Source organism: Leucoraja erinacea, chromosome 3, assembly GCF_028641065.1.
Source record: "Leucoraja erinacea ecotype New England chromosome 3, Leri_hhj_1, whole genome shotgun sequence".
Taxonomy (NCBI): Eukaryota; Metazoa; Chordata; class Chondrichthyes; order Rajiformes; family Rajidae; genus Leucoraja; species Leucoraja erinaceus.
Genome location: NC_073379.1, coordinates 4,123,589 through 4,147,809, shown reverse-complemented (window position 1 = coordinate 4,147,809; position 24,221 = coordinate 4,123,589). Strand labels below are relative to the sequence as shown.

At 41.6% G+C, this 24,221-nt stretch overlaps 1 protein-coding gene across 1 annotated transcript in view; it reads left to right on the top strand.

Annotated features, from left to right (window-relative positions):
• ap3b1a (adaptor related protein complex 3 subunit beta 1a) overlaps positions 1-24,221 on the top strand; it is a 250,224-nt gene that overhangs the window by 41,060 nt on the left and 184,943 nt on the right. Inside the window, exon 7 of the mRNA XM_055631560.1 lies at positions 18,988-19,170. Coding sequence (XP_055487535.1) covers positions 18,988-19,170 — 183 coding nt within the window. The remainder of the gene's footprint in view (positions 1-18,987; positions 19,171-24,221) is intronic.

Genomic DNA, 24,221 nt, shown 5'->3' with positions numbered 1-24,221 from the left:
CCTGCAGGTATTTGTGGGACACAGCTTCTGTTGGTATCCTTGATTATCAATACAATTGATTTCAAAGTGCAAGTGGCTAATAAAATAACTAATTGGCAAAACAGGCAAAAATATACAAATAAATCATTAACTTGTGGCGTTTAGATGGTATCTACAAACTATTTTACACCTATTGTTCAAGACCTTGCATCTGTACCTGATGCAGTCCTGATTCATTATATCCACATGACTTGTGATCACAAGCTAGTAATAGTCATAGTTACCCCGAGTGATTTCTGTCAGTTCTACAGATACTAGACATCAATTGCAGTGATCATGGTTGGCTGAGAAGATGCAGCTCGGGTATAAGGCCTGCCTTGATCACTAAAATTGTTTAATTCATTCAATTAAGGGAGTACCAAATAGCTAATACAATTACATTTTCTAACCAGTCTTTGGAGCGTCAGTTCAACAAGTAATCCATGGGGTAGTTTATTTAGCTATCTTAAGAATACAGAAAATACACAACTGCATAGATTTTTGCTGAAGTCTTCTTTCCTAGTTTGAATTTTAATTCCTGCTCTATAATGCATATCTGTCACAATTAGCAAAATTGAGCGTATATCGTGAACTGTAGTTAAAATGTTAATCGTTCCATGGTCAAAGCAAAACGGGAAGGAAGGTATTAGATTAGTTTCTAATCGTTATCTCCCAGTAGTAACCTGAGCACTCCTCTAGGAGGAGACATTATTCTACTCTTGCAGCTTTTATTATGTTATGTTTTTTTCTTGATCTACTTTGTAGAAAACATGAGATATTTGAACCTCTGTGTTTTTCCCTAAAATAAGTTGCGTGTTTATTTTATTGCCTTTTATTCCATCATGCACGGCCTATCTTGTCTCCCTACCCAGTTTGCTTGGTAAGACATGGGCAATTTACTTCCATTTCCATTGTGACACTGGTATATTTGGAAGAAAGTAATTTATTTTGTTACTTTATCATGATCCATGTCTCCTTATGGACAAGGAATTGAGAGGAAAGTCGGATATCCTTCCCCTTTCAGTGGCTGTGGCAAGAGACCTGGTAATGTTTTGGTCTCTTGTCCAACCCTGACTTTATTTCATAGAACACCAAGTCCTGGAGGAACTCAACGGGGCAGGCAGCATCTGAGGACATGGATAGGCGATGTTTCACGTCGGGACCCTTCAAATGGATTATAGATGGGGAGAGAAAGCTGGAAAAGAGGTGGGGACAGGACAAAGTCTGGTAAGTGATAGGTGGAGGGACACACAATGCTGGAGTAATTCAGCGGGACAGGCAGCATCTCTGGGGAGAAGGAATGCGTGACGTTTCAGGTCGAGACCCTTCAGACTGAGAGTCAAGAGAGTTTTATTGTCATGTGTCCCAGATAGGGCAATGACATTCTTACTTGCTGCAGCACAACAGAATATGCAATACAAAACAGAAGTTCAGTGTGTCTATAGACCATAAATGCACAAAATATATACAGATATAGTGCAGTAATATTAATAGACTGTTATTGTTCAGAGCTTATTTGATGTTGTGTTTAATAGCCTGATGGCTGTGGGGAAGTAGCTGTTCCTGAACCTGGATGTTGCAGATTTCAGGCTCCTGTACCTTCTTCCCGATGGCAACGGTGAGACGAGTGTGTGGCCAGGATGGTGTGGGTCTTTGATGATGCTGCCAGCCTTTTTGAGGCAGCGACTGCGATAGATCCCCTCGATGGTGGGGAGGTCAGAGCCGGTGATGGACTGGGCCGTGGTCTCCACTTTCTGCAGTATTTTCATCTCCTGGACACTCAGGTTGCACTACCAAGCCACGATGCAACCAGTCAGCATGCTCTCTACTGTGCACCTGTAGAAGTTTGAGACAGTTCTTCCTTGACATACCGACTCTCCGCAATCTTCTCAGGGAGTCGAGGCGCTGATGTGCCTTCTTTATAATTGCATTAGTGTGCTGGGACCAGGGAAGATCTTCGGAAATATGCACGGCCAGGAATTTGAAGTTTTGGACCCTTTCCACCATTGTCCTGTTGATATAAACAGGATTGTGGGTCACTGTCCTACCCCTTCTAAAGTCCACAATCAGTTTCTTGGTTTTGCTGGTGTTGAGAGCCAGGTTGTTGTGCTTGTTGTCAAGGGAGAGGGAGAGGGAGACGAGAGATATGGAAGGGTAAGGCGTGAAGATGAGGTGCCAAAATGAAGCATAGAATTCCAGGTCGTTGTTAGTTTGATTTAAGTTTTTGTATGAGCTTGGTTACCCAAACAGATCAGTTCTAAAATATGTGAATTTTAGTGGAACAAATAGATTTTGTAGATGAAGTTGGGTATTTACTTTGTATGAAATACTTGGTTAATTGCAATAGTAATATTGGCTAGCCTTGAATTCTCTCCTTGCATGGAAGCAACTAAAGGTTTATTGACTGGAGTAATCCAAGGAGATTCATTTGCCCTCTACCTTTTGGGTATAATTCAATTAAATGATTTAAAAAATGAATTTTCTCAATATTGAGCTCTAGTGAATGTCCTTAACATGAAAGTTGTAAATTCAAATTGAGACATGTTTGTTAAAAATCTTTGTTTCAAAAAATCTGTTTGATTCAGAGTTGCTTGTTGGCAATTCTATTGCAAAATTGATTAGCAAAGCCAAAGTTTAGACTGCTGTGCTGCTATGGGCAACTTTTATTGTTTAAAAAAAAAAGATTTGCGTTTAAAAAATAATGCGTATGCATGATTTTTATCTCTTCAATTTTCTGATGCCATAATTCCTTCTGAACCTTGGAGGACAAACAGGCAATTAATGGCTAGGTGAACACTGGCATCGTTCGAGATCGTTTACTAGAACGATTGTCTAGGTTTGGAGGAACTTTGCACTTTAGTTGAATTCTCTAATTTTAAGTAACTTTTACCTACATTCTCCTTGACCACTTCTTCCGCCCACAGTCTGCCACATTGTATCCCCCTTGGGATCACACTTTCCTTAGCCAACAATAAGTTCAAAAGTGATAGGAGCGGAATTAGGCCAATTGCCCCATCATGCGAACTCCACCATTCAATCATGGCTGATCTGTCTCCCTCCTAACCCTATTTTCTTGCCTTCTCCTCATAATCCCTGACACAATGAGCCTCCCAGGGCACTGCCCTGCCTGAGCTCATTTGTGGCTGTCCCTGATTGTTCCTGGTCTTTTCTTGCCTCCAGTTCTTCAACCCCTTCCTTTACTTTCAGTCGGGAAAGAGGGTCAGGACCCAAAATGTCACCCATCATTTTTCTCCAGAGATGCTGCCTGACCAGCTGAGTTACGCCAGCACTTTCTGTCTATCTTTTCTATACTTTATAACAGTTTCATTTACGACATGAAATCTGACCTTTTAAAATCATTTTTATGCTCTGCAGCAATGGAATAAGAATAGTCCCTTCATCTTTAAGTCACTTCACAACTTTTGAGTGTGTTTAAGGTTCTCTTCTGCACTCATCCCCATTCAGTAAGATATTTGGTTGGCTCTGACTTTTGATGAGCAATGCCCGAGGAATCACACTTGTGTGCTGTGCTAATTGAAATATATATAATTGTCAAAGCATTTGGCGTGTGTTGAAGATGGATATCTATTGCGTCTATCTTCAGATGGTTGTTGGAGAGGGCTACAAGAGGTTTCTGTCCTTCTAACTAGCAGACAGATGCTATTAGTACAGCGTAAGAAACTGGAGAATGACAAAAGCTGTTGGGTCCACTGGGTTTGTCCCTCAAGAAATTCAACTTGTTCAGCCTTGCATTCAACTGCAACTTGAAGCTCCTTTTTATATCACGGTCTTGCTTGGTAAATCATTAGAAATGCCTGTCACCTTAGTCAGTATTTCATCTCTCCAATCTGTTTTAAATATACACTTTGAAGTTAAATCCATTTTTACTCTGTGTACCATGTAGGAAATCATCAAAATTACTTTTTTTTCCCTGTAGACATCGGAGTGTGTTGCAAAAATCTTGACTTCGTTCTCTCGCTCTCTTATCTGTGGATGTACAGTGCCCTCCATAATGTTTGGGCCAAAGACCCATCATTTATTTATTTACCTCTGTACTCTACAATTTGAGGTTTATAATAGAAAAAAATCATACGTGGTTAAAGTGCACATTGTCAAATTTTATTAAAAGGTATTTTTATACATTTTAGTTTCACCATGTAGAAATTATAACTGTGTTTATACATAGTCCCCCCCATTTCAGGGCACCATAATGTTTGGGACACATGGCTTCACAGGCGTTTGTAATTGCTCAGGTGTGTTTAATTGCCTCCTTCATGCAGGTATAAGAGAGCTCTCGGCACCTAGACTTTCCTCCAGTCTTTCCATCACCTTTGGAAACTGTTATTGCTGTTTATCAACATGTGGACCAATGTTGTGCCAAGGAAAGTCAAAGAAGCTATTATAAAACTGTTAGAGGCATCAGCCAAACCTTAGGCTTACCAAAATCAACTGTTTGGAACATCATTAAGAAAAATGAGAGCACTGGTGAGCTTACTAATCGCAAAAGGACTGGCAGGCCAAGGGAGACCTCCACAGCTGATGACAGAAGAATTCTCTCTATGATAAAGAAAAATCCCCAAACACTTGTCCGACAGATCAGAAACACTCTTCAGGTGTGGATTTGTCAATGACCACAGTCCGCAGAAGATTTCATGAACAGAAATACAGAGGCTACGCTGCAAGATGCAAACCACTGGTTAGCTGCAAAAATAGGATGGCCAGGTTACAGTTTGCCAAGAAGTACTTAAAAGAGCAACCAGAGTTCTGGAAAACGGTCTGATGGACAGATGAGATGAAGATTAACGTATCAGAGTGATGGCAAGAGCAAAGTATGGAGGAGAGAAAGAACTGCCCAAGATACAAAGCATACCACCTCATCTGTGAAGCACGGTGGTGGGGGTGTTATGGCCTGGGCAAGTATGGCTGCTGAAGGTACTGGCTCACGTATATTCATTGATGTTACAACTGCTGATGTTAGTAACATAATGAATTCTGAAGTGTATAGACACATACTATATGGTCAAGCTTAAACAAATGCCTCACAACTCATTGGCTGGCAGTTCATTCTACAGCAAGACAAGGATCCTGAATATACTGCTAAAGCAGTATTTGATATTTTCAAACCAAAAAAATCGTCAATTCTTGAGTGGCCAAGTCAATCACCTGATCTGAACCATCTTGAGCTTGCCTTTTATATGCTGAAGAGAAAACTGAAGGGGACTAGCCCCCAAAACAAGCATAAGCTAGAGATGGCTGCAATACAGGCCTGGCAGAGCATCATCAGAGAACTCACCCTGTAACTGGTGATGTCCATGAATCGCAGACTTCAAGCATTCATTGCATGCAAAGGATATACAACAAAATACTAAACATGACTACTTCCATTTACATGACATTGCTGTGTCCCAAACATTATGGTGCCCTGAAATGGGGGGACAATGTATAAACACTGCTGTAATTTCCACATGGTGAAACCAAAATGTATAAGTATGACCTTTATTAAAATCTGACAGTGTGCGCTTTAACCACATGTGATTTTTGTTTCTATTACAAATCTCAAATTATGGAGTACAGAGGCAAATAAATAAATGACGTGTCTTTGTCCCAAACATTATGGTGGGCACTGTAAGTGGATTATTTTGGACACTGCTCTGCATCAATCTATTACCGTCTCTTGAATGCTCCATGAATCATTTTATTGTTTTCTTCAATATTAAATTGGTGACAAGTGTAGAGTTTCGTCTTTGTCCTTAAGGATCCTCCCATCCACATTTACTGGCCTCCAGTAAATATCACAGATGCAGAAAAGGTCTCGCAAATGAATTATGAGGAAATCATTTGAAGAAATCTTTTTTAAATATGCAAATGAATGAATAAAAGTGTTCTTCTATCTGTCAAAGTCACAACCAGTCGAATGATATGCAGCACCATTTAATGTTGGACAATGATTCTTCAGTAGTCTGGGGAAGAGGACAAATCTTCAGTCCAGGTCCCTTTGTACATAGTTTTTATTTTATAAGGTTCCTGCTTGGTTTGAATCAGTGAATTGACTGTTTTGTTCGAAGGTTTCCCCAAATAATAATGTTTCATTAAATTGTAAGTTATTTGACATGCAGTTAAAATTCTCATTTACCTTGTTGGTAATTTGATCCATCTGTGTCATTCAATTACTGATGAACGTCCATTGGTTGACGAAGTTCTGAAGCTAAACCAGTGAAATAAACTTAAATCCTTAATTATTAGAAGGTTGTGGGTTTTTTTTCCAAACCATGGCAGACCAGACAAAGCCATTTAACAGTGCTGCTGTTATTCTTGTATTAATGGGCTTTGACAGTGAAAGTCCAAACTAACCTGACATTTTAAAGTAGTTTAATGTAACCTATTTTCTTTAGTTTGAGCTACCTGACAGTGTAATTTTCATCTGTCTTTGTAAACTGTTGTTTCAACACTAAATGTGTGCCTGTTAAACAACATACCAGTTACTATGCAAATCGACAGGCTGTTGAAGTGTACAAGTTTATTTTGGGTCTAGAAATAAAACCAGTCTTTGCATCCTTTGTGTCCAAAGTAAATCGGATGCTCAAAGAAAGATGGAATGGTTATTGCAGAATCTTTTTTGAGATTTTATTTATTTTCTTTTCTCCCTTCAACTAATGCCATTTCTGAAATGAGGATAAGTGCAGTGATTCTCTTCCCATGCTTTAGATAGCAGCATAGACAATGCCTTGTATGATGGACCAGTATGATAAAAGCTCCACACTTCTGTAATAGAAGTCATGTTACTAAATAGCACTGACTAATGCTAATTTTAACACCTTGGTATTCTTGTTAAGAAAGAGTTAGCAGTGGTTCTTATTCTTTTAAAATACTCTTCATCTAGTTTTTGCAATAAGCTTATAAAAGCAACTGAAAGACATTATTAAAATAAATTTGAATAAACCCTGTTAATCTGTACAAGTATGTTGGTAAAAGTTGGTTCTACCACGTTATGTTGACTTTGATACTAAGCACAAATTCAATTTGCTGACCACTATGCATCTCCATCATCAAAGACCCCTACCACCCATCGCATCACATATTCTCCATCCTGCCATCTGGGAAGAGGTACAGGAGCATTAGCTGCAAAACCAGCAGGATGCTCCTCAGCTTCTTCCCACAGGCTATAAGACTGCTAAACGGACTTTGCCCCCTGCCAAAGTATCGCGCACCAACCACCAACCTGGACACACTGCAGCAGAGCCACTGTCGTGCCGCTGCCGATCGGAACGCCTGTTGAATGTTTAGTAGAGTGTTAAATTTGTTCATGATATATGTATTTTTATTTCTATTTATTTTTTAATGCACACTGAATGGACACTGGTTGAGCAATGTTTTTTTGTTTCCTCTGGGTATGTGAATACTCAGGAAATGACACTAAAGATATACAATACAAATACAATACAATACACTAAAGGGGCTGTCCCACTGCAGCGACCTAATTGGCAAGTTTAGAAGAGTTTGCCCTCGACTCATACTCGCAGCATGGTCGACACGAGGTCCTAGGAGGTCTTTGCAACTCTCCTTAATGCTCGAGAGTAGTCCCCGTGCACTCAAAGCCTCAGCTAGGTCGCGGCGTATTTTTCAACATGCTGAAAAATGCCTGCGAGTAAAAAAAGGTCGCCATGGAAAAAAAAATCAATATTTTTTTTTGCTTGTAGGTTTGGTCGAAGTAGGTCATAGTAGGTCGGCATGTTATTCGTAGGTAATCGAGGGTAGTCGAAGGTAATTGAAGATAGTCGAAGGTAGTCGTAGATAGTCTTCAACATAGTCGAAGGGAGGTCGAGGGAGATCGAAGGAGGTCGTCTTCACTCTCCACTATTCGGGGTCCAATTTTCCTGAAGCTAGTCGAAGCTAGTCTTCAACGAGGTCGAAGGAGGTCTTCTACATAGTCGAAGGAGGTCTTCAACATGACACTTTTTCAAACTCTTCTAAACTCGCCAAATAGGTTGCCGCAGTGGGACAGCCCCTTAACACTGTTCCAAGTACATTATTGATTTGTCTAATTCCATTTCTGCTTCATCTCAACCACTGAAACTTTCATCCATGTCTTAATTAACTCTCAACATGACCATTCAAATATAGTAACAAGGAAATGCAGATGCTGGTTTACAATAAAGAGACACAGTGCTGGAGTAACTCAGGGTCAGGTAGTGGTCAGGCAGTGAGTCAAATATAGTCCATGTAGAAACAAAGAACTATAGATGCTGGTTTATTGGGAGCAGATGCGGCAGAGATGGATAAATTGAGAATGGGGAATGGCATCTTTGCAAGAAGCAGAGTGGGAAGAAGTGTATCCGAATAACTTTGGGAGTCGGTAGGTTTTTAAAGACATCTGTTGATAGTCTGTCTGCTGTGATGGAGGAAAAATTCTGCTTTCCTACCAAACTTCACCAAATCCAAGTTACCCTATGATCTGGTGTTCATTAACCAATATGCTCTGGTTAATCGGCACTTATCACCGATTTAAAAAAAATTAGCTTCATAAACTTTCCCCCTCTGACTATGAAGCAATATCCTCTAGAATTTGACAAAGACTTTCTACCTTGTACTTTTATACACTTCTATCAGGTTTTTCCTCAGCCTCCAATGCTTCAGATAAAACAATCCAAGTTTGACCGCGTAACTAATATGCTGCAAAATCCAAGCCACGTGATGCTGAACCTATTCTGCATCTTCTGAAGCCTCTGCATCCTCCTGGTTATGTGGTGACCAGAACTCCAGAACCAGGGGCCACAGTTTAAGAATAAGGGGTAAGCCATTTAGAACGGAGACGAGGAAATACTTTTTCTCACAGACAGTGGCGAGTCTGTGGAATTCTCTGCCTCAGAGGGCGGTGGGGGCAGGTTCTCTGGATGCTTTCAAGGGAGAGCTAGATAGGGCTGTTAAAAATAGCGGAGTCGGGATATGGGGAGAAGGCAGGAACGGGGTACTGATTGGGGATGATCAGCTATGATCACATTGAATGGCGTTGCTAGTTCGAATGGCCAAAAGGTCTACTCCTGCACCTATTGTCTGTTGTCTATTGTCTATTGTCCACCAATGCTCCAAAGGTGGCTTAACCAACATTTAATATTGCTGCAATATAACTTCCCCATTCTTGTAATCAATGCCTGACCGTTGAAGGCAAGTTTGCTTCACACTGTTTTTCCATCCTTTCTAATTTGCGTTGCCACTTTCTGGAAACTATGGAAGTGCACCACGACATCCCTGTGTATTTACGCTCCAAAGGGCCCTGCCATTTACTGTATAGTTTCCTCTTACATTTGACTGTCCAAAGTGCAATATATCACACTTGCCTGGATTAAATTCTATCTGTCCATGTATCCAACTGGTCGATATCCCGTTGAATCCTTTGCCAACCTTCCAAAAACGTATTTGACAACTGAGGTCCTAACACATATTCTTCTGGTCACAGACCTCTAGTTAGAATAATATTCCTCCACCACTACCTCTCTTCTATGGCCAAACTAATTTTGAATACTACCTACCAAATTTACATGGATCCCATTTGACTTAATCTTCTGACCTAAACATTACACCACACTACAATATATAGTGACTTAATCTTCTAATCTTCTACCATGAGGGAACCTTCTTGAAAGCATTACTAAAGCCTTTACTCCACAGACCACATACATTGGTCTGCCCTCCACAATAATCTTCAATTAATAATAAAATGTCATCCGTTTTGTAAGATCCGACCTCCCCAGTGCAAGGCCATGTTGACTACAGGGACATTTAATCATTTGTGTTCAGTGTTTTTACTCACTCATGGATATTTAAATATTTTAGTAGATTTGATTTAATTCTGGGAATTTTTGTAATTTCATTATTAATACCCTCAGCACTTTTAAAAGGAATTTAGTATGTGGGGCTTGTTCAGCTCAATACATTGCTCGCAATGGTAGCATTTAACTCGTAAATTATCTCAACCAGCAATTCCTCAAATTTGACAAGCTATGTTCAATGGCTTCTCCGTGGATTGTCACCTTGTCGTGGTGGAGAAGCTTGTGTGGACCTGAGATCCTGAGAGCGATGCCATCTGGAGCTATGCTTCTGGTAGGGCCACCCATTGCGGTAGGGTCGAGGGGGAGGTCTCCGACAAAGAGAAATCCAACCAAGACCTCAACGGTGGAAGAGGCGGAGTACGATGGCTGACTTTAGTGGAGCGTCACAACGGCTGGGAAGGCGGATGAAGGCTGCAGCAGAAAAGGGTCTCCGGTCGTCTTGGACTCCATGCCACTGGATCCTGACCCAGATCTGTCAAGGACCGTGGGGCGGCTGTCTGTGCACCAGTCTCCCCACGTTAAACAAAGTCACGCACAGGCGTCCTCTATATAGGGAATAGCACCCTGGAGACACCCATGGTCAGCCATGACTGAAGGGGGTCTAAGAAGAAGTTCAATGGCAAGTTTGGGTGGCGGGTTACTTGGCATAATCCAAGATACTGTTTGCAATACTTTGTATCTCAGGCAATCCTAAATAGCTACCTCCCACCACCATCTTACATGCTACTCACCAAACATCGGGATTCCACCTGAATATGAATAAATGTCCACCTTGCGAGCCAACGGCTGCCTTTTAACCATTGAACATGACATATTGTCAATTAATGTAAATTAAAATAAAAAATGTTTGAAAAATGCATGTGTGAAGAACAGCAACTCAGTAGCTGGATACAAACATTTAGAAATCCATTGTCACTTTGCAGACTAATATATGCTTCCTTTCCATTTTTTTTGGTATATATTGAAGGTAAATTTATTGTTGTTCATAAAATATGTCTAGATTACATTTTAAACCTTTTTATTCAGTCTGTATTAAATGAGGGACCAAAATAAATTGATTTATATTTTGTTTCAATTGGAAATTAATCTTGCATTAATCTGCTTATTGATTAAAAGCCTGCCACGGATTAAAAAAAAAATCATTTTGAAGTAATACAAAATAAACTGAAAGTGACAATTGCAAACGCGAAGAGCAAAAGGAAGTTTCAGATTTCGGTGCTCCCTCTAATGTGTCCACATGAATGTTTGTGTGTAATGTGTTAGTATAACATTTGCTTATTCAGTCCGATATTTGTTAAGCCATAGTTCATGAACATTGATTTGATTGCAACTGTTCACTATTGTGAAAAAAAAAATACAGTGAGTTTGTGCAGATGTTTCATTGTGATAGATCTATTATCCAGCTATTACAAGATAAATGACTGATCTTTCCAGTTTTCCATGCCTGCAGAAAATTGAAATAAGAAGGGAATATAATTTGGGCTGTATGATTAGGGCAGGTGGGATGGCCATTAATTTAGGAGAAGGGAGCGTTGGCAGAAAGGGCTGACTTGTACTCTATTATCAATCACATCACACCACTCTTCTCCTGATGACCTAGCACTCTCAGGTTTGTGAAGCGCTAATTAGAATTCATGACAAAATAGATGCAAGGAAACGTTTTGTACCCTTCATAATTTTATAGGAAATTTATTGTTATTAGAGGAACCATTTGCTTCGTGTGATTTTTCCATTACCAGCTTGTCAACTAGCATAGATAATCTGGAGAAAATATGAACTCCATAGATTGGGTGTCACTTTTGTTGATGGTGCATGTAGTTTACCTAGGAGCCCAGCTAATGGCTGAAGTTCTTAGCAACAGCACAGAAAATCAGCAGTCCCCGGGAGAAGAAAAATGAACCATGTTTATTGGGTTAATGCAAAAAAAGCTATAAATGAAAAATTGCAATTTCAATTTGATAAGCATGCTGCTGATTTTGTTAGGAGTGAAATCTGTTCCTTCTAAAAAGCCATTGTGTTCCCAGTGAGAGATAAATTAAAATTCTTTTTATCTGTGCATCCATGTGATGCTTGTGGTTTCCACAGTATGAATGATTGCTGCCTGAGGAAAAGTTGACAGGTTAAAATTGCACCATATCAGATTTTTTTTTTTTTTTAAAGAAAACGTCTCTCCCTTGGCCAAATAGGCTGCCAACAATTAACTGCTCTATATATTGTACAATTAAAGATAGTTCAAAGGTCTCCAATGAGGTAGATGGTAGTTCAGGGCTGCCTTCTAGCCGATGAGGGGACCATTCCGTTTCCAGATAACAGCTGGGAAGAAACTGTTCCTGAACCTGGAGGTGTGCGTTCAGAAAATTGTGGTTAATAGGTCGTCTATAAAAGCTCTTATTGGGGGCTGTCGTACACCAGACTCGGTTAGGCGGCCTCTGCATTCCACCTCGGCTCACCTGGCCACCATGTTCATGGCAAGAGCAAAAAGAATAACAGAAATGGTGCAGCCCGTTATTTATTATTCCTTTTCCAAGCCGATGCCAATCTGATGTTTCTGACCCAGAAGTCGCCCTCAGCCTGAAATTATGGTAATAATCCAGGATCAGGACCTTGACCTTCTTGCTGGGAACATGGTGTCGGTGTAGTGCAAGCTCAACCAGTTTGTGCGGTATGGCATTGGCCAGGTCCAACCACAGAACAACTGGGTCACCTCTGTTTTCATGGGCTTCTCTGATGAGCTGCGTGACTACTCCAGTGTGCTCCAAGCAGCCCGGAACTCCCGGAATCCCACCCTTCTGCACTGAGGGGTCGATGTAGCTGTTTTTGAGGAGAAAATCAGTTAACCTTCTGGAGACAATGCTGAAAAACACCTTGCCTTCGACACATAGTAGCGGGATTGACCGAAACTGATTGATGTTCTTTGAGTTTTCCTCTTTCGAGATCCAAACTCCCTCGGTGCAACTCCACTGGTCAGCAACTCTCCCCCTTCGCCATACCTCCTTCGAGATCTTCCATGGGTGTCGAAGGAGCTTTGGGCAGGGCTTATACACTGTGTATGGTACGCCACTAGGGCCTGGAGCAGAGGCTGAGTGTGCTGCCTTGATGACCTCCTCAACCTCCTTCAGACTCGGCTCCCTCAGATTAAACTCGGTTGTTGGGGGGGCTGGGCTGATGGGAGCTTTGTTGGGTTCGAGCTCCTGTTCCCTCATTGGATCGCTCAGGATGTCATGGAGGAAGCGATTTACTTCATCTGTTGAGCACATGAGGCGGCCACTGCGCTTGTCCCCAAGTAATCGCCTGGTAAAGCTGAAGGGATTGGAAATGAACACAGCTCGCTTCCTAGCTCTCTCTCTTCCTCTTCTCCTGTGCCACTTTGCTCTGCAGAGGGTCATAAGCCGTTTCCTTAGGATGTTTCATAGGTCGGCCTTTGCTTGCTTCTCCTCCTCGGTAGATGTCTTGCACTGGTTTTTGAGGGTTCGAAGCTCCAGCCGCAGTTGATGTATTTTGGTGGCCCTACTGGCGGTTCACGGTGTAGGTGGTTGGCTTGGTGTTACCTTTCTCGCGATGGCCAAATCCTTCCTAGCCATGACTGACTATGATGGCAGTCATTTTTATGAGTCGGCGATCTACATCTCCTTTGGCTGTGGCTTGAATGATGTTGGTCATGTCTTTGTCAAGCTGCAGCCATGCATTCCGGTTGCTGGCTGGGGGCCACTCAATCCGTTGCTGTGGAACTATTCGCCAGGGGTTGGGAGACTCTAGTGCGTGGAGGGACTGGGCTCTGTGGGGCGAGTCCTGGCCGGGCTCTTCCTGCGTCTCACCAGGTCAAGGCCTGTGCGCTGCACCTCTTTCTCCTTCTTCAAGCATTTCATTCTCGCCTGATGGATATTTAGGCCATGGTGGTTATTGCACAGCTTTCTGCAAATGCATCTTATACTCGTAGTCAGGTCGTTTGCGTGGGTCAATAAGCTTTGGTCCGTCCTATTGGAGATCTCATCCATCCCCCCCCCCCCCTTCTCGTGATCTCCTGAGGGTATGTTTCATTAGGCCTTTCTGTAGCTTTGTTGGGTGTCTTTCTCACCAAAGACACAGACTTGTAGCAACTCTGCTGCTGCGCCACCGTGACTGATAATGGAGCCTGACGGTTAGACTCGGGGGAAGACTTGTGCTGCACTGGGTTTCACTAATTAGCAGGCAAAGGCTTCCCAGCAAATGACAGCTCCAAATAAAATACAATTTCAAAGGTTTGAGAGAACTTGGCCAGCCAGCTACCAAGAAAAGATCTGGCCCCATATTTTATGTTCTCTTTGATTAATGTTTGTGTCTTACTCTTCCACCGAGACAGATGTAAACCATACAATTTGAATCATACCCATGCCATTGCATCTGCATTGGGATTGCTTTTATTTTAATGTTTACTCTTATTATCTGCTTTCCTGTTACATACTCAATAAATATCTTGAGCTTTTATGACTGCATAAACAATACCAGAAGACATTTTTCTATTTTTGTAACTTTCTTAAACTTGGACTTTCGAAAGCTTCCATAGATTTTCTGCAGTATTGAGCTCAAGTAATGTGTCATAAGCTTCCTTTTACCTCCTCCTATCCTGGATACTTGAACAGCAAGAGTTAGGTAATAGATTTTTGCGAGGCTGTATTAGATTTAAAAGACATTTTCTTTGTTTTTGTTGTTAGGAATGGTTCAGAAGGTTTTGGGACAAATGGGACAAGCACAGGTGGGCAACTTAGTCACTGTTGAAGAGTTGAGCTAAAGGACCTGTTTCAGTGCTGTGTAACACTTTGATCGAAATCTCTCGCTCCACTATGAATTACTTCCACTATGGTGTCGCAAATTTCTCCCCAACCAGCTACATCCAGTCCTGTTGCTAAACCGTAGCATTTCCGTGCATTGTTTTGTATTCGTCTGGTCAGGAGCAGTTGAAGTTTTGTTACTAAATCGTTTTGATTCCAATTGGCACAATGTTGGAAGTCTCCACAAAATGGTGAAATATTAACATGTAATTTACTTGAAATTGGCATTGTTCAATGATGTGCCCTCAATTTTATTGATTGGAATCTTGTACAGCTTTTCTCTTCAGCTGTCAAGTTATGTCTGTTTTTATATTGCCTTTTGACAGTTTTTCTTCTTTATTCATCAGTCCAGCAAGAGCTAAATTATAAACAAAATATTCTGCAAACACTCAGCGGGTATCGTAGAAAGAAAAATAGTAACATATTGAATTGAAACCGTTTTTCCAAAACTTTGACAAAGGATCGTCATTATGCATTTTTCTTTGTGGTGAAACTGTAAAATGAGGCTGAACACACTCCAATCCAATTGAATTTGAAACGTGGCGACTCCATGTGTACTGGCTAGGTGAGATCTGGTGTATCATTTTACAGGGTTGTATGCAATACAAAGAATTTCATTGTACCTAGGTACATGTGACAATAAGATACACCTGTGTCTGTGGTTAACCTTGCAAGGCACTAAATGTCCTAGCTGATCAATAGAGTGTGAAATCAAAGAATAAAAAGATAAGCGTTGTTTGTAATTGGAGTTAATTTTGTTTGCAAAGGTAAATGCATTTATGCCTTGCTCAATTTGTCGGACGCTATCAACAACAAGGATGTCAATAGGAATGTATCTACATGTAGTTTAGGATTTTGTACTCCTTCATAGAATGTGAAAACAAAACCAATAATTGCATTTCATTTGTGGTAGAAATAAAACCCCTTGCTTTTGGTTTGATGAGAAAATGTGCCTGAGAAGAATTTAAACCAGAATTTTAAGAGGGAAAGATCACCATAGTCAATAAATGCAGCTCCACGTCTATTCTCAACAGGCAATGCATAAAATCCCAGCATGATCAAAACAATGTCTGGAATAATGACTAAAGCTGTATTCAGAGCTGTTTTCCTCCTGATAATGTCCAGTGTTGTGAATAACATTAAAGTTAATGACCTTTTAAGTACAAAGTCAAAATTGAAAACATGTTAAAAATTATTAATGCTATTAGTCCTGCTGTATCTACTCAAATGTCATCTAAGTGCATGTATCTACTCTTGGTATTATTCAGATTTTTATTTCCATGTAGGGTGCCTCGCAGGACCCAAAGTGTTTAATCGGTGTAATTAACTGTGCAAACTTGATACAAGTATGATTTAAGGTCATTATATTAAATTACAAGTTCAGAATACTCAAGTAAAAATATAGAGTCATACATTCTTAGAATGTGGAAACAGGCCCTTTGGCCCAACTTGCTCACACCGGCCAACATGTCTGATCTACACTAGTCCCACCTGCTTGTATTTGGCCTACATCCCACAACTTGTCTTATCCGTGTACCTGTCAAAATGTTTCTTAAACATTGTGATAGTACCTCCACAAATACCTACTCCAGCAGCTCATTGCATACACCCACCACCATTTGTGTGAAAAGGTTACCCCTCAGGTTCATATTAAATCTTTCCCCCCCTCGCCTTAAACCTATGTCCTCTGGTCTTTGATTCACCTACTCTGGGCAAGAGACTACCTGATCTATTCCTCTCAAGATTTTGTACACCACCATAAGATCACCCTTCCTGTGCTCCAAGGAATAGAGACCTTGCCTGCTCAACCTCTTCCAACAGCTCGGGCCCTTGAGTCCCGGCAACATCCTCGTAAATCTTCTCTGTACCCTCTCCAGCTTGACAACATCTTTCCTGTAACATGGTGCTCAAAACTATACACAACCCTCTAAATGTCTCACCAACATCTCATAAACCTGCACCAGAACCTCTCAACTTGTATATTCAATACTCTGACTGGTGTACTTGCACTCCAAGATCCCTTGCTCTACAGCACTCTTCAGAGTCCTACCATTCACTGTGCCGGCTCTGCCCATGTTAATCCTCCCAAAATGCAACACCTTACATTCCTCAGCGGGTGCAGCAGCATCTATGGAGCGAAGGAAATAGGCAACGTTTCGGGACGAAACCCACACATCTATGGAGCAAAGGAAATAGGCAACGTTTCGGGCCGAAACCCATCTATGGAGCGAAGGAAATAGGCAACGTTTCGGCCCGAAACGTTGCCTATTTCCTTCGCTCCATAGATGCTGCTGCACCCGCTGAGTTTCTCCAGCTTTCTTGTGTAACCTTCGATTCTCCAGCATCTGCAGTTCCATCTTAAACCTTACATTCCTCTATTGAATTCCATCAACCATTCCTCAGACCACTGGCCCAACCAATCAAGATCCTGTTGCAATTTTTGGCAACCACCTTCACTATCTACAATACCACCCATTTTTGCATTATCTGCAAATTTGCTAACCACGCCATGCTCGTTCTTATCCAAATCATTGATATAGATAAACAGTAATGGGCTCAGCACCGAACCCTGAGGCACATCACTAGTCACAACATGTCACAGAAATGTCTAAAAAAAAACAATTTCACGAGGCTCGGAGTGCACAGTTATCGGCACTGGCCTATTGCTGCATGTTCTATCTAAACTAATGTGGTGTGCTCTGCATCACAGGGAGGGCAGAATTTATGCTTGGTATCACAAAACTAAGATAAGCATATGAAAGCCACAGGATTGTCGCAGCGAGTGACTTTAACTTCTCCAACATTGACTGATACTTCCTTAGTACAAGAATCTTTAGATGAGGCGGAATGGGTTATTTGCATCCAAGATGATTTTATGAAACAGTATGTGGACAGTCCAACGAGAGGTGGAACCATGCTGGACCTTTTATTTGGGGACGAGCCTGGCCAGATGACTGATGTCTAAGTGAGAGAGTATTTTGGGAACAATGATCCCAGCTCCTTATGTTTTAAGATAGTTATGAATAGAGATAACTATAGACCTTGGTGTGGGAGTACTATATTGTGATGGGGCAAATTACAATATTACTACACAGGAACCTCAGACTTTAGTCTTTGGACTTTAGAGATACAGCGCGGAAACGTGTCCTTCGGCCCACTGAGTCTGTACGGACCAGCGATCTCACCATACACTAGCACTATCCTACACTCCAGGGACAAATTACAATTACACCAAGCCAATTAGCCATTAATCTTGTACATCTCTCGGGTGTGAGGGGGGAAACCAGAGCACCCTGAGAAAACCCCCGTGGTCACAGGGAGAGCGTACACACTGTACAAACAGCACCCGTAGTCAGGATCGAACCTGGGTCTCTGGCGCTGTGAGGCAGCAGTTGTGCCGCAGGTGGGAGTAAATTGGGAGCAGCTGTTGTTGGATAAGTACACTGTTGTTGTGGAAGCCATTGAAAGACCAAATGGCCAGATTTCGGGACTGGCATTTTGTTATTGATCAGAGTTTGGAACCGACATGTTCCAGTAAGGAGGAGGGGCAAGGAAAGGGTGACAAGACTAGGGAATCTTTCCTGTATCCAATGTTAGATGACAAGAGGTTGGAAATTTGGTCAGAAAGGAAAAATAAACATGTGTAACGTTTAGGAAGATGAAATCGCCCCCTTGAATATTAAGAAAATACAAAAGATCTCAAGCTGGAAATTTGCTGGGTCAAAAGCAGACATGAAATGCCATTGGCAAGTGGGTTTAAGGAGAATTGCAAGGCATTTTATACGTGCCTTAAGGCTCTTTCTTAGTTGCCAATTATATTTCAAGGAAGACTATATTTTCCTTTTCCAACTGTCTTCTTCCCCCTCCCCCCCTTCTTCCCCCACCACCACCACACAATCAACCTGAAGAAGGGTCTCGACCCGAAATGTCCCTATTACCTTTCTCCAGCGATAGCTGGAATGGAATACTTTATTGTCACATGTGACAAGGCACAGCAAAATTCTTTGCTTGCATGCCCAGGCTATGCAAATAGCTGCCGCATATGGTGCTTTGAGATGCTGCTGCACCTGCTGAGTTACTTCAGCATTGTTACTGCAAAGTTACTTCAGCACTTTGGCCTTTTTAAACTTTTTTTTATGACTTATTTTATACATTTCTGTGTGTTTTTGTGTTACCACTTGTGCTGTTCCCGAAATTAGTCGAGAACCCCTGGAGGGAAACTCAGGAAACATCTTCACGCTGTTGGTAATAATGCCGTGTCGGATAATGATAACTTTCTCCAAATTGATTCAGATTTCCCTTCACTCATGTTGTTTTGTGTTGTCTGCTCACAGTTAGTGGCTGGAAGTGTTGTACTGTCATTTGAGGAAGTCTGCCCAGAGCGAATTGACCTGATTCACAAGAATTACCGCAAGCTATGTAACTTATTGGTGGATGTGGAGGAGTGGGGGCAAGTGGTCATCATCAACATGCTCACTCGCTATGCCCGGACGCAGTTCCTCAGCCCTTGGAAAGAGGTAGGTAAAGTATTCTTGATTGTATCTCGTGCTAGTCTGTTCGCAAATTAATTGGTTGCATGGAAATGCTATTGAGAGTTACAGGGTGTGTGTCCTAACGCATAGGTGTTGAAATAATAAATTATGTATTGATTTGTTTTTGAATATTAATATGATTAGATTGAATTACAGTCAACTGATAATTAATTATTGGTTTCTGAAAAGTTTTATAGTAAACAAATGATTTTAAAATCACATTTACTTGACGCTACATAATACGGTCATCTCAGTTTTTGTAAACTGCTTTGGAAATTCAGAAAACTGAATTATCCAATGTTGTCATCAATTATGTCTGAAGCAATAAAGTACCTTTTGATTAAAGGTACTGCTTGCAAAGCAATGTGAAATGGTTGATCTATAGCAATGTTTTAGAAGAAACGACATAATAAATGGTGATCGTGTCGTCTTTTTTCCCCCTCACACGTCCACACTTTATTCCGGTTATCTTGGATCCTTTGTTCTGAGCTCACATTTTCTGTCCAGCATTTTGAATGTGAACATAACACTTATTTTAAATGGTGAAGGTCTCAATCCTAACATTTTCGTTAGATTTTTGTTTCCTCTGTGACTGGATATTGGACTCGCTTCCCAGTGTGGTGTCTACACTGTCTGGAGTATGTTGCAGGCACCGGAAAAGCAAAACGTATGGCAGTTTTGCTGTACTCGGTATACAGTACAGTTTACAGTCATAGTTATGCAGCACAATAATGTGCCCACCATGTCTATCCCTACCTTTGTACCCATCCACACTAATCAATTTGTCTACATTTGGACAGTATCTTTCTCTGCCGTACTGTAGGAACAAGGAATTGCCGATGCTGGTTTACACAAAAGGACACAAAGTGCTGCAGTAACTCTGGTGAAGAACATGGATGGGTGACGTTTTGTGATTAGACAGTCTGAAGAAGGGTGGCGACCCAAAATGTCACCTATCCATGTTCTCCAGAGAAACTGCCCGACCTGCTGAGTTACGCCAGCACATTGTGTCCTTCTATGCCTTCTATTTAAGTGGAATACATGACATTTGGGTGTCAAATGGGATAGTTGAGGATGGAGTTAAAGGGCAAGGGTTTCTTAAATGTGTGAGCGGAGAGACAGAGGGGTGTAAAATGAGGGTAGAAGCAATAAGTAGCAAGGTGAAAAGTAAAAGTGGCAGGCAGGCAAATCCAGGGCAAAAATCAAAAAGGGCCACTTTTCAACATAATTGTATAAGGGGTAAGAGTGTTGTAAAAACAAACCTGAAGGCTTTGTGTCTCAATGCCAGGAGCATTCGTAATAAGGTGGATGAGTTGAATGTGCAGATAGCTATTAATGACTATGATATAGTTGGGATCACAGAGACATGACTCCAGGGTGACCAAGGCCGGGAGCTGAACATCCAGGGATATTCAATATTCAGGAGGGATAGACAGAAAGGGAAAGGAGGTGGGGTAGCGTTGCTGGTTAGAGAGCAGATTATCGCAATAGAAAGGAAGGACATTAGCTTGGAGGATGTGGAATCGATATGGGTAGAGCTGCGAAACACTAAGGGGCAGAAAACGCTAGTGGGAGTTGTGTACAGGCCACCTAACAGTAATTGCGGAGTTGGGGATGGCATCAAACAGGAAATTAGAAATGCGTACAACAAAGATAAAACAGTTATAATGGGTGAGTTCAATCTACATATAGATTGGGTGAATCAAATTGGCAGGGGTGCTGAGGAAGAGGATTTCTTGGAATGTATGCGGGATAGTTTTCGAAACCAACATGTAGAGGAACCAACGAGAGAGCAGGATATTCTAGATTGGGTATTGAGTAATGAGGAAGGGTTAGTTAGCAGTCTTGTTGTGTGTGGCCCCTTGGGCAAGAGTGACCATAATATGGTTGAGTTCTTCATTAGGATGGCGAGTGACATTGTTAATTCAGAAACAAGGGTCCTGAACATAAAGAAAGGTAACTTTGAGGGTATGAGACGTGAATTGGCCAAGATAGACTGGCAATTGATTCTTAATGGGTTGATGGTGGATATGCAATGGAAGGCATTTAAAGACTGCATGGATGAACTACAACAATTGTTCATCCCAGTTTGGCAAAAAAATAAATCAGGGAAGGTAGTGCATCCGTGGATAAAAAGGGAAATCAGGGATAGTATCAAAACAAAAGATGAAGTGTACAAATTAGCCAGAAAAAGCAGCCTACCAGAGGACTGGGAGAAATTCAGAGTCTAGCAGAGGAGGACAAAGGGCTTAATTAGGAAAGGGAAAATAGATTATGAAAGAAAACTGACGGGGAACATAAAAACTGACTGCAAAAGCTTTTATAGATATGTGAAGAGAAAAAGATTAGTTAAAACAAATGCAGGTCCCTTCCAGTCAGAAACAGGTGAATTGATCATGGGGAACAAGGACATGGCAGACCAATTGACTAACTACTTTGGTTCTGTCTTCACTAAGGAAGACATAAATAATATGCCAGAAATAGCAGGGGACCGGGGGTCAAATGAGATGGAGGAACTGAGTGAAATCCAGGTTAGCCGGGAAGTGGTGTTAGGTAAATTGAATGGATTAAAGGCCGATAAATCCCCTGGGCCAGATAGGCTGCACCCAGAGTACTTAAGGAAGTAGCCCCAGAAATAGTGGATGCATTAGTGATAATTTTCCAAAACTCTTTAGATTCTGGAGTAGTTCCTGAGGATTGGAGGGTAGCTAATGTAACCCCACTTTTTAGAAAGGGAGGGAGAGAGAAAACGGGGAATTACAGACCAGTTAGTCTAACGTCGGTAGTGGGGAAACTGCTAGAATCAGTTATTAAAGATGGGATAGCAGCACATTTGGAAAGTGGTGAAATCATTGGACAAAGTCAGCAGGGATTTATGAAAGGTAAATCATGTCTTGAGGAATCTTATAGAATTTTTCGAGGATGTAACTAGTAGAGTGGATAAGGGAGAACCAGTGGATATGTTATATCTGGACTTTCAGAAGGCTTTCGACATAAGAGATTAGTATACAAACTTAAAGCACACGGTATTGGGGGTTCAGTATTGATGTGGATAGAGAACTGGCTGGCAGACAGGAAGCAAAGAGTAGGAGAAAACGGGTCCTTTTCACAATTTCAAGGCAGTGACTAGTGGGGTACCGCAAGGCTCAGTGCTGGGACCCCAGCTGTTTACGATATATATTAATGATTTGGACGAGGGAATTGAATGCAACATCTCCAAATTTGCGGATGACACTAAGCTGGGGGGCAGTGTTAGCTGTGTGGAGGATGCTAGGAGGCTGCAAGGTGACTTGGATAGGCTGGGTGAGTGGGCAAATGCATGGCAGATGCAGTATAATGTGGATAAATGTGAGGTTATCCACTTTGGTGGCAAAAACAGGAAAGTAGACTATTATCTGAATGGTGGCCGATTAGGAAAGGGGGAGATGCAACGAGACCTGGGTGTCATAGTACACCAGTAATTAAAGGTAGGCATGCAGGCAGGCAGTGAAGAAGGCGAATGGTATGTTAGCATTCATAGCAAAAGGATTTGAGTATAGGAGCAGGGAGGTTCTACTGCAGTTGTACAGGGTGCTTGGTGAGACCACACCTGGAGTATTGCGTACAGTTTTGGTCTCCTAATCTAAGGAAGGACATTCTTGCCATAGAGGGAGTACAGAGAAGGTTCATCAGACTGATTCCTGGGATGTCAGGACTTTCATATGAAGAAAGACTGGATAGACTTGGTTTGTACTCACTAGAATTTAGAAGATTGAGGGGGGATCTTATAGAAACTTACAAAATTCTTAAGGGGCTGGACAGGCTAGATGCAGGAAGATTGTTCCCGATGTTGGGGAAGTCCAGGACAAGGGGTCACAGCTTAAGGATAAGGGGGAAATCCTGTAAAACCGAGATGAGAAAAACTTTTTTCACACAGAGAGTGGTGAATCTCTGGAACTTTCTGCCACAGAGGGTAGTTGAGGCCAGTTCATTGGCTAGTTTTAAGAGGGAGTTAGATGTGGCCCTTGTGGCTAAAGGGATCAGGGGGTATGGAGAGAAGGCAGGTACAGGATACTGAGTTGGATGATCAGCCATGATCATATTGAATGGCGGTGCAGGCTCGAAGGGCCGAATGGCCTACTCCTGCACCTATTTTCTATGTTTCTATGTTAAAATCAACTTGCTGTACTATCAGATTTGTACCTTGGTGTTGCTAATCTAATGTCATTATAGCTTGATGTCTCTGCTCTTGCACTCAACGCATTGCAATAATGACCGGCATATTATTTGTCTTCCTAATTACTTGTTGCACCTGTATGTTTGATTCTTTTACAAGGATAACTGGTTACCTAACAGCAATAGAGTTCATATTTTTGCCATTTAAAATATCCACCTTTCTCTGTTTTCTACCAAAGTGAATGGCCTTGCTTTTTCCCCCATAAATATTTTCCATTTGCTACGCTCTTGCCCATTCATTTAATCTGTCTGTATCCCTCTGAAGACTCAGTGCATCCTCCTCACAGCTCACACTGCCGCCCGACATTATATTACACTTGATTCCCTCATCCAAATAATTGACAAAGATCATGAGCATCTAGAGCCTCGGTGCTGATTTCTGTGGCACCCCATTTAACATCAAGTGTCTGAAAATGCTTTATTCCTGATTTATCCTCATTAACAAATTCTCAATCCATTATGGCCAATATTGTGCACTCTAAGTTTGTTCATGATTTTTTATGGGGTACCTTCTGAGAGCTGGTTCCTCCTTGTCCATAGACAGAACATGATCTTCCTTCCATGTTGACTCTATCCTGTTGTTATTTTATAAATAACTTGTTACCACTTCATGAGCATCAGATTCCAACATTTTCCTCCTACTGATGTGAGCGGACTGCCCGACAGTTCTACATGGCCCTTTTTTTCTTCTCTCCTTTCTCTTCTCTCCGCTGCCATCAGGTAGAAGGTACACAAGCCTGAAATCTGGTACATCAAGGTTCAGCAACAGCTACTTCCCCACAGCCATCAGGCTATTAAACTTGCCATCAAACATACTCTGA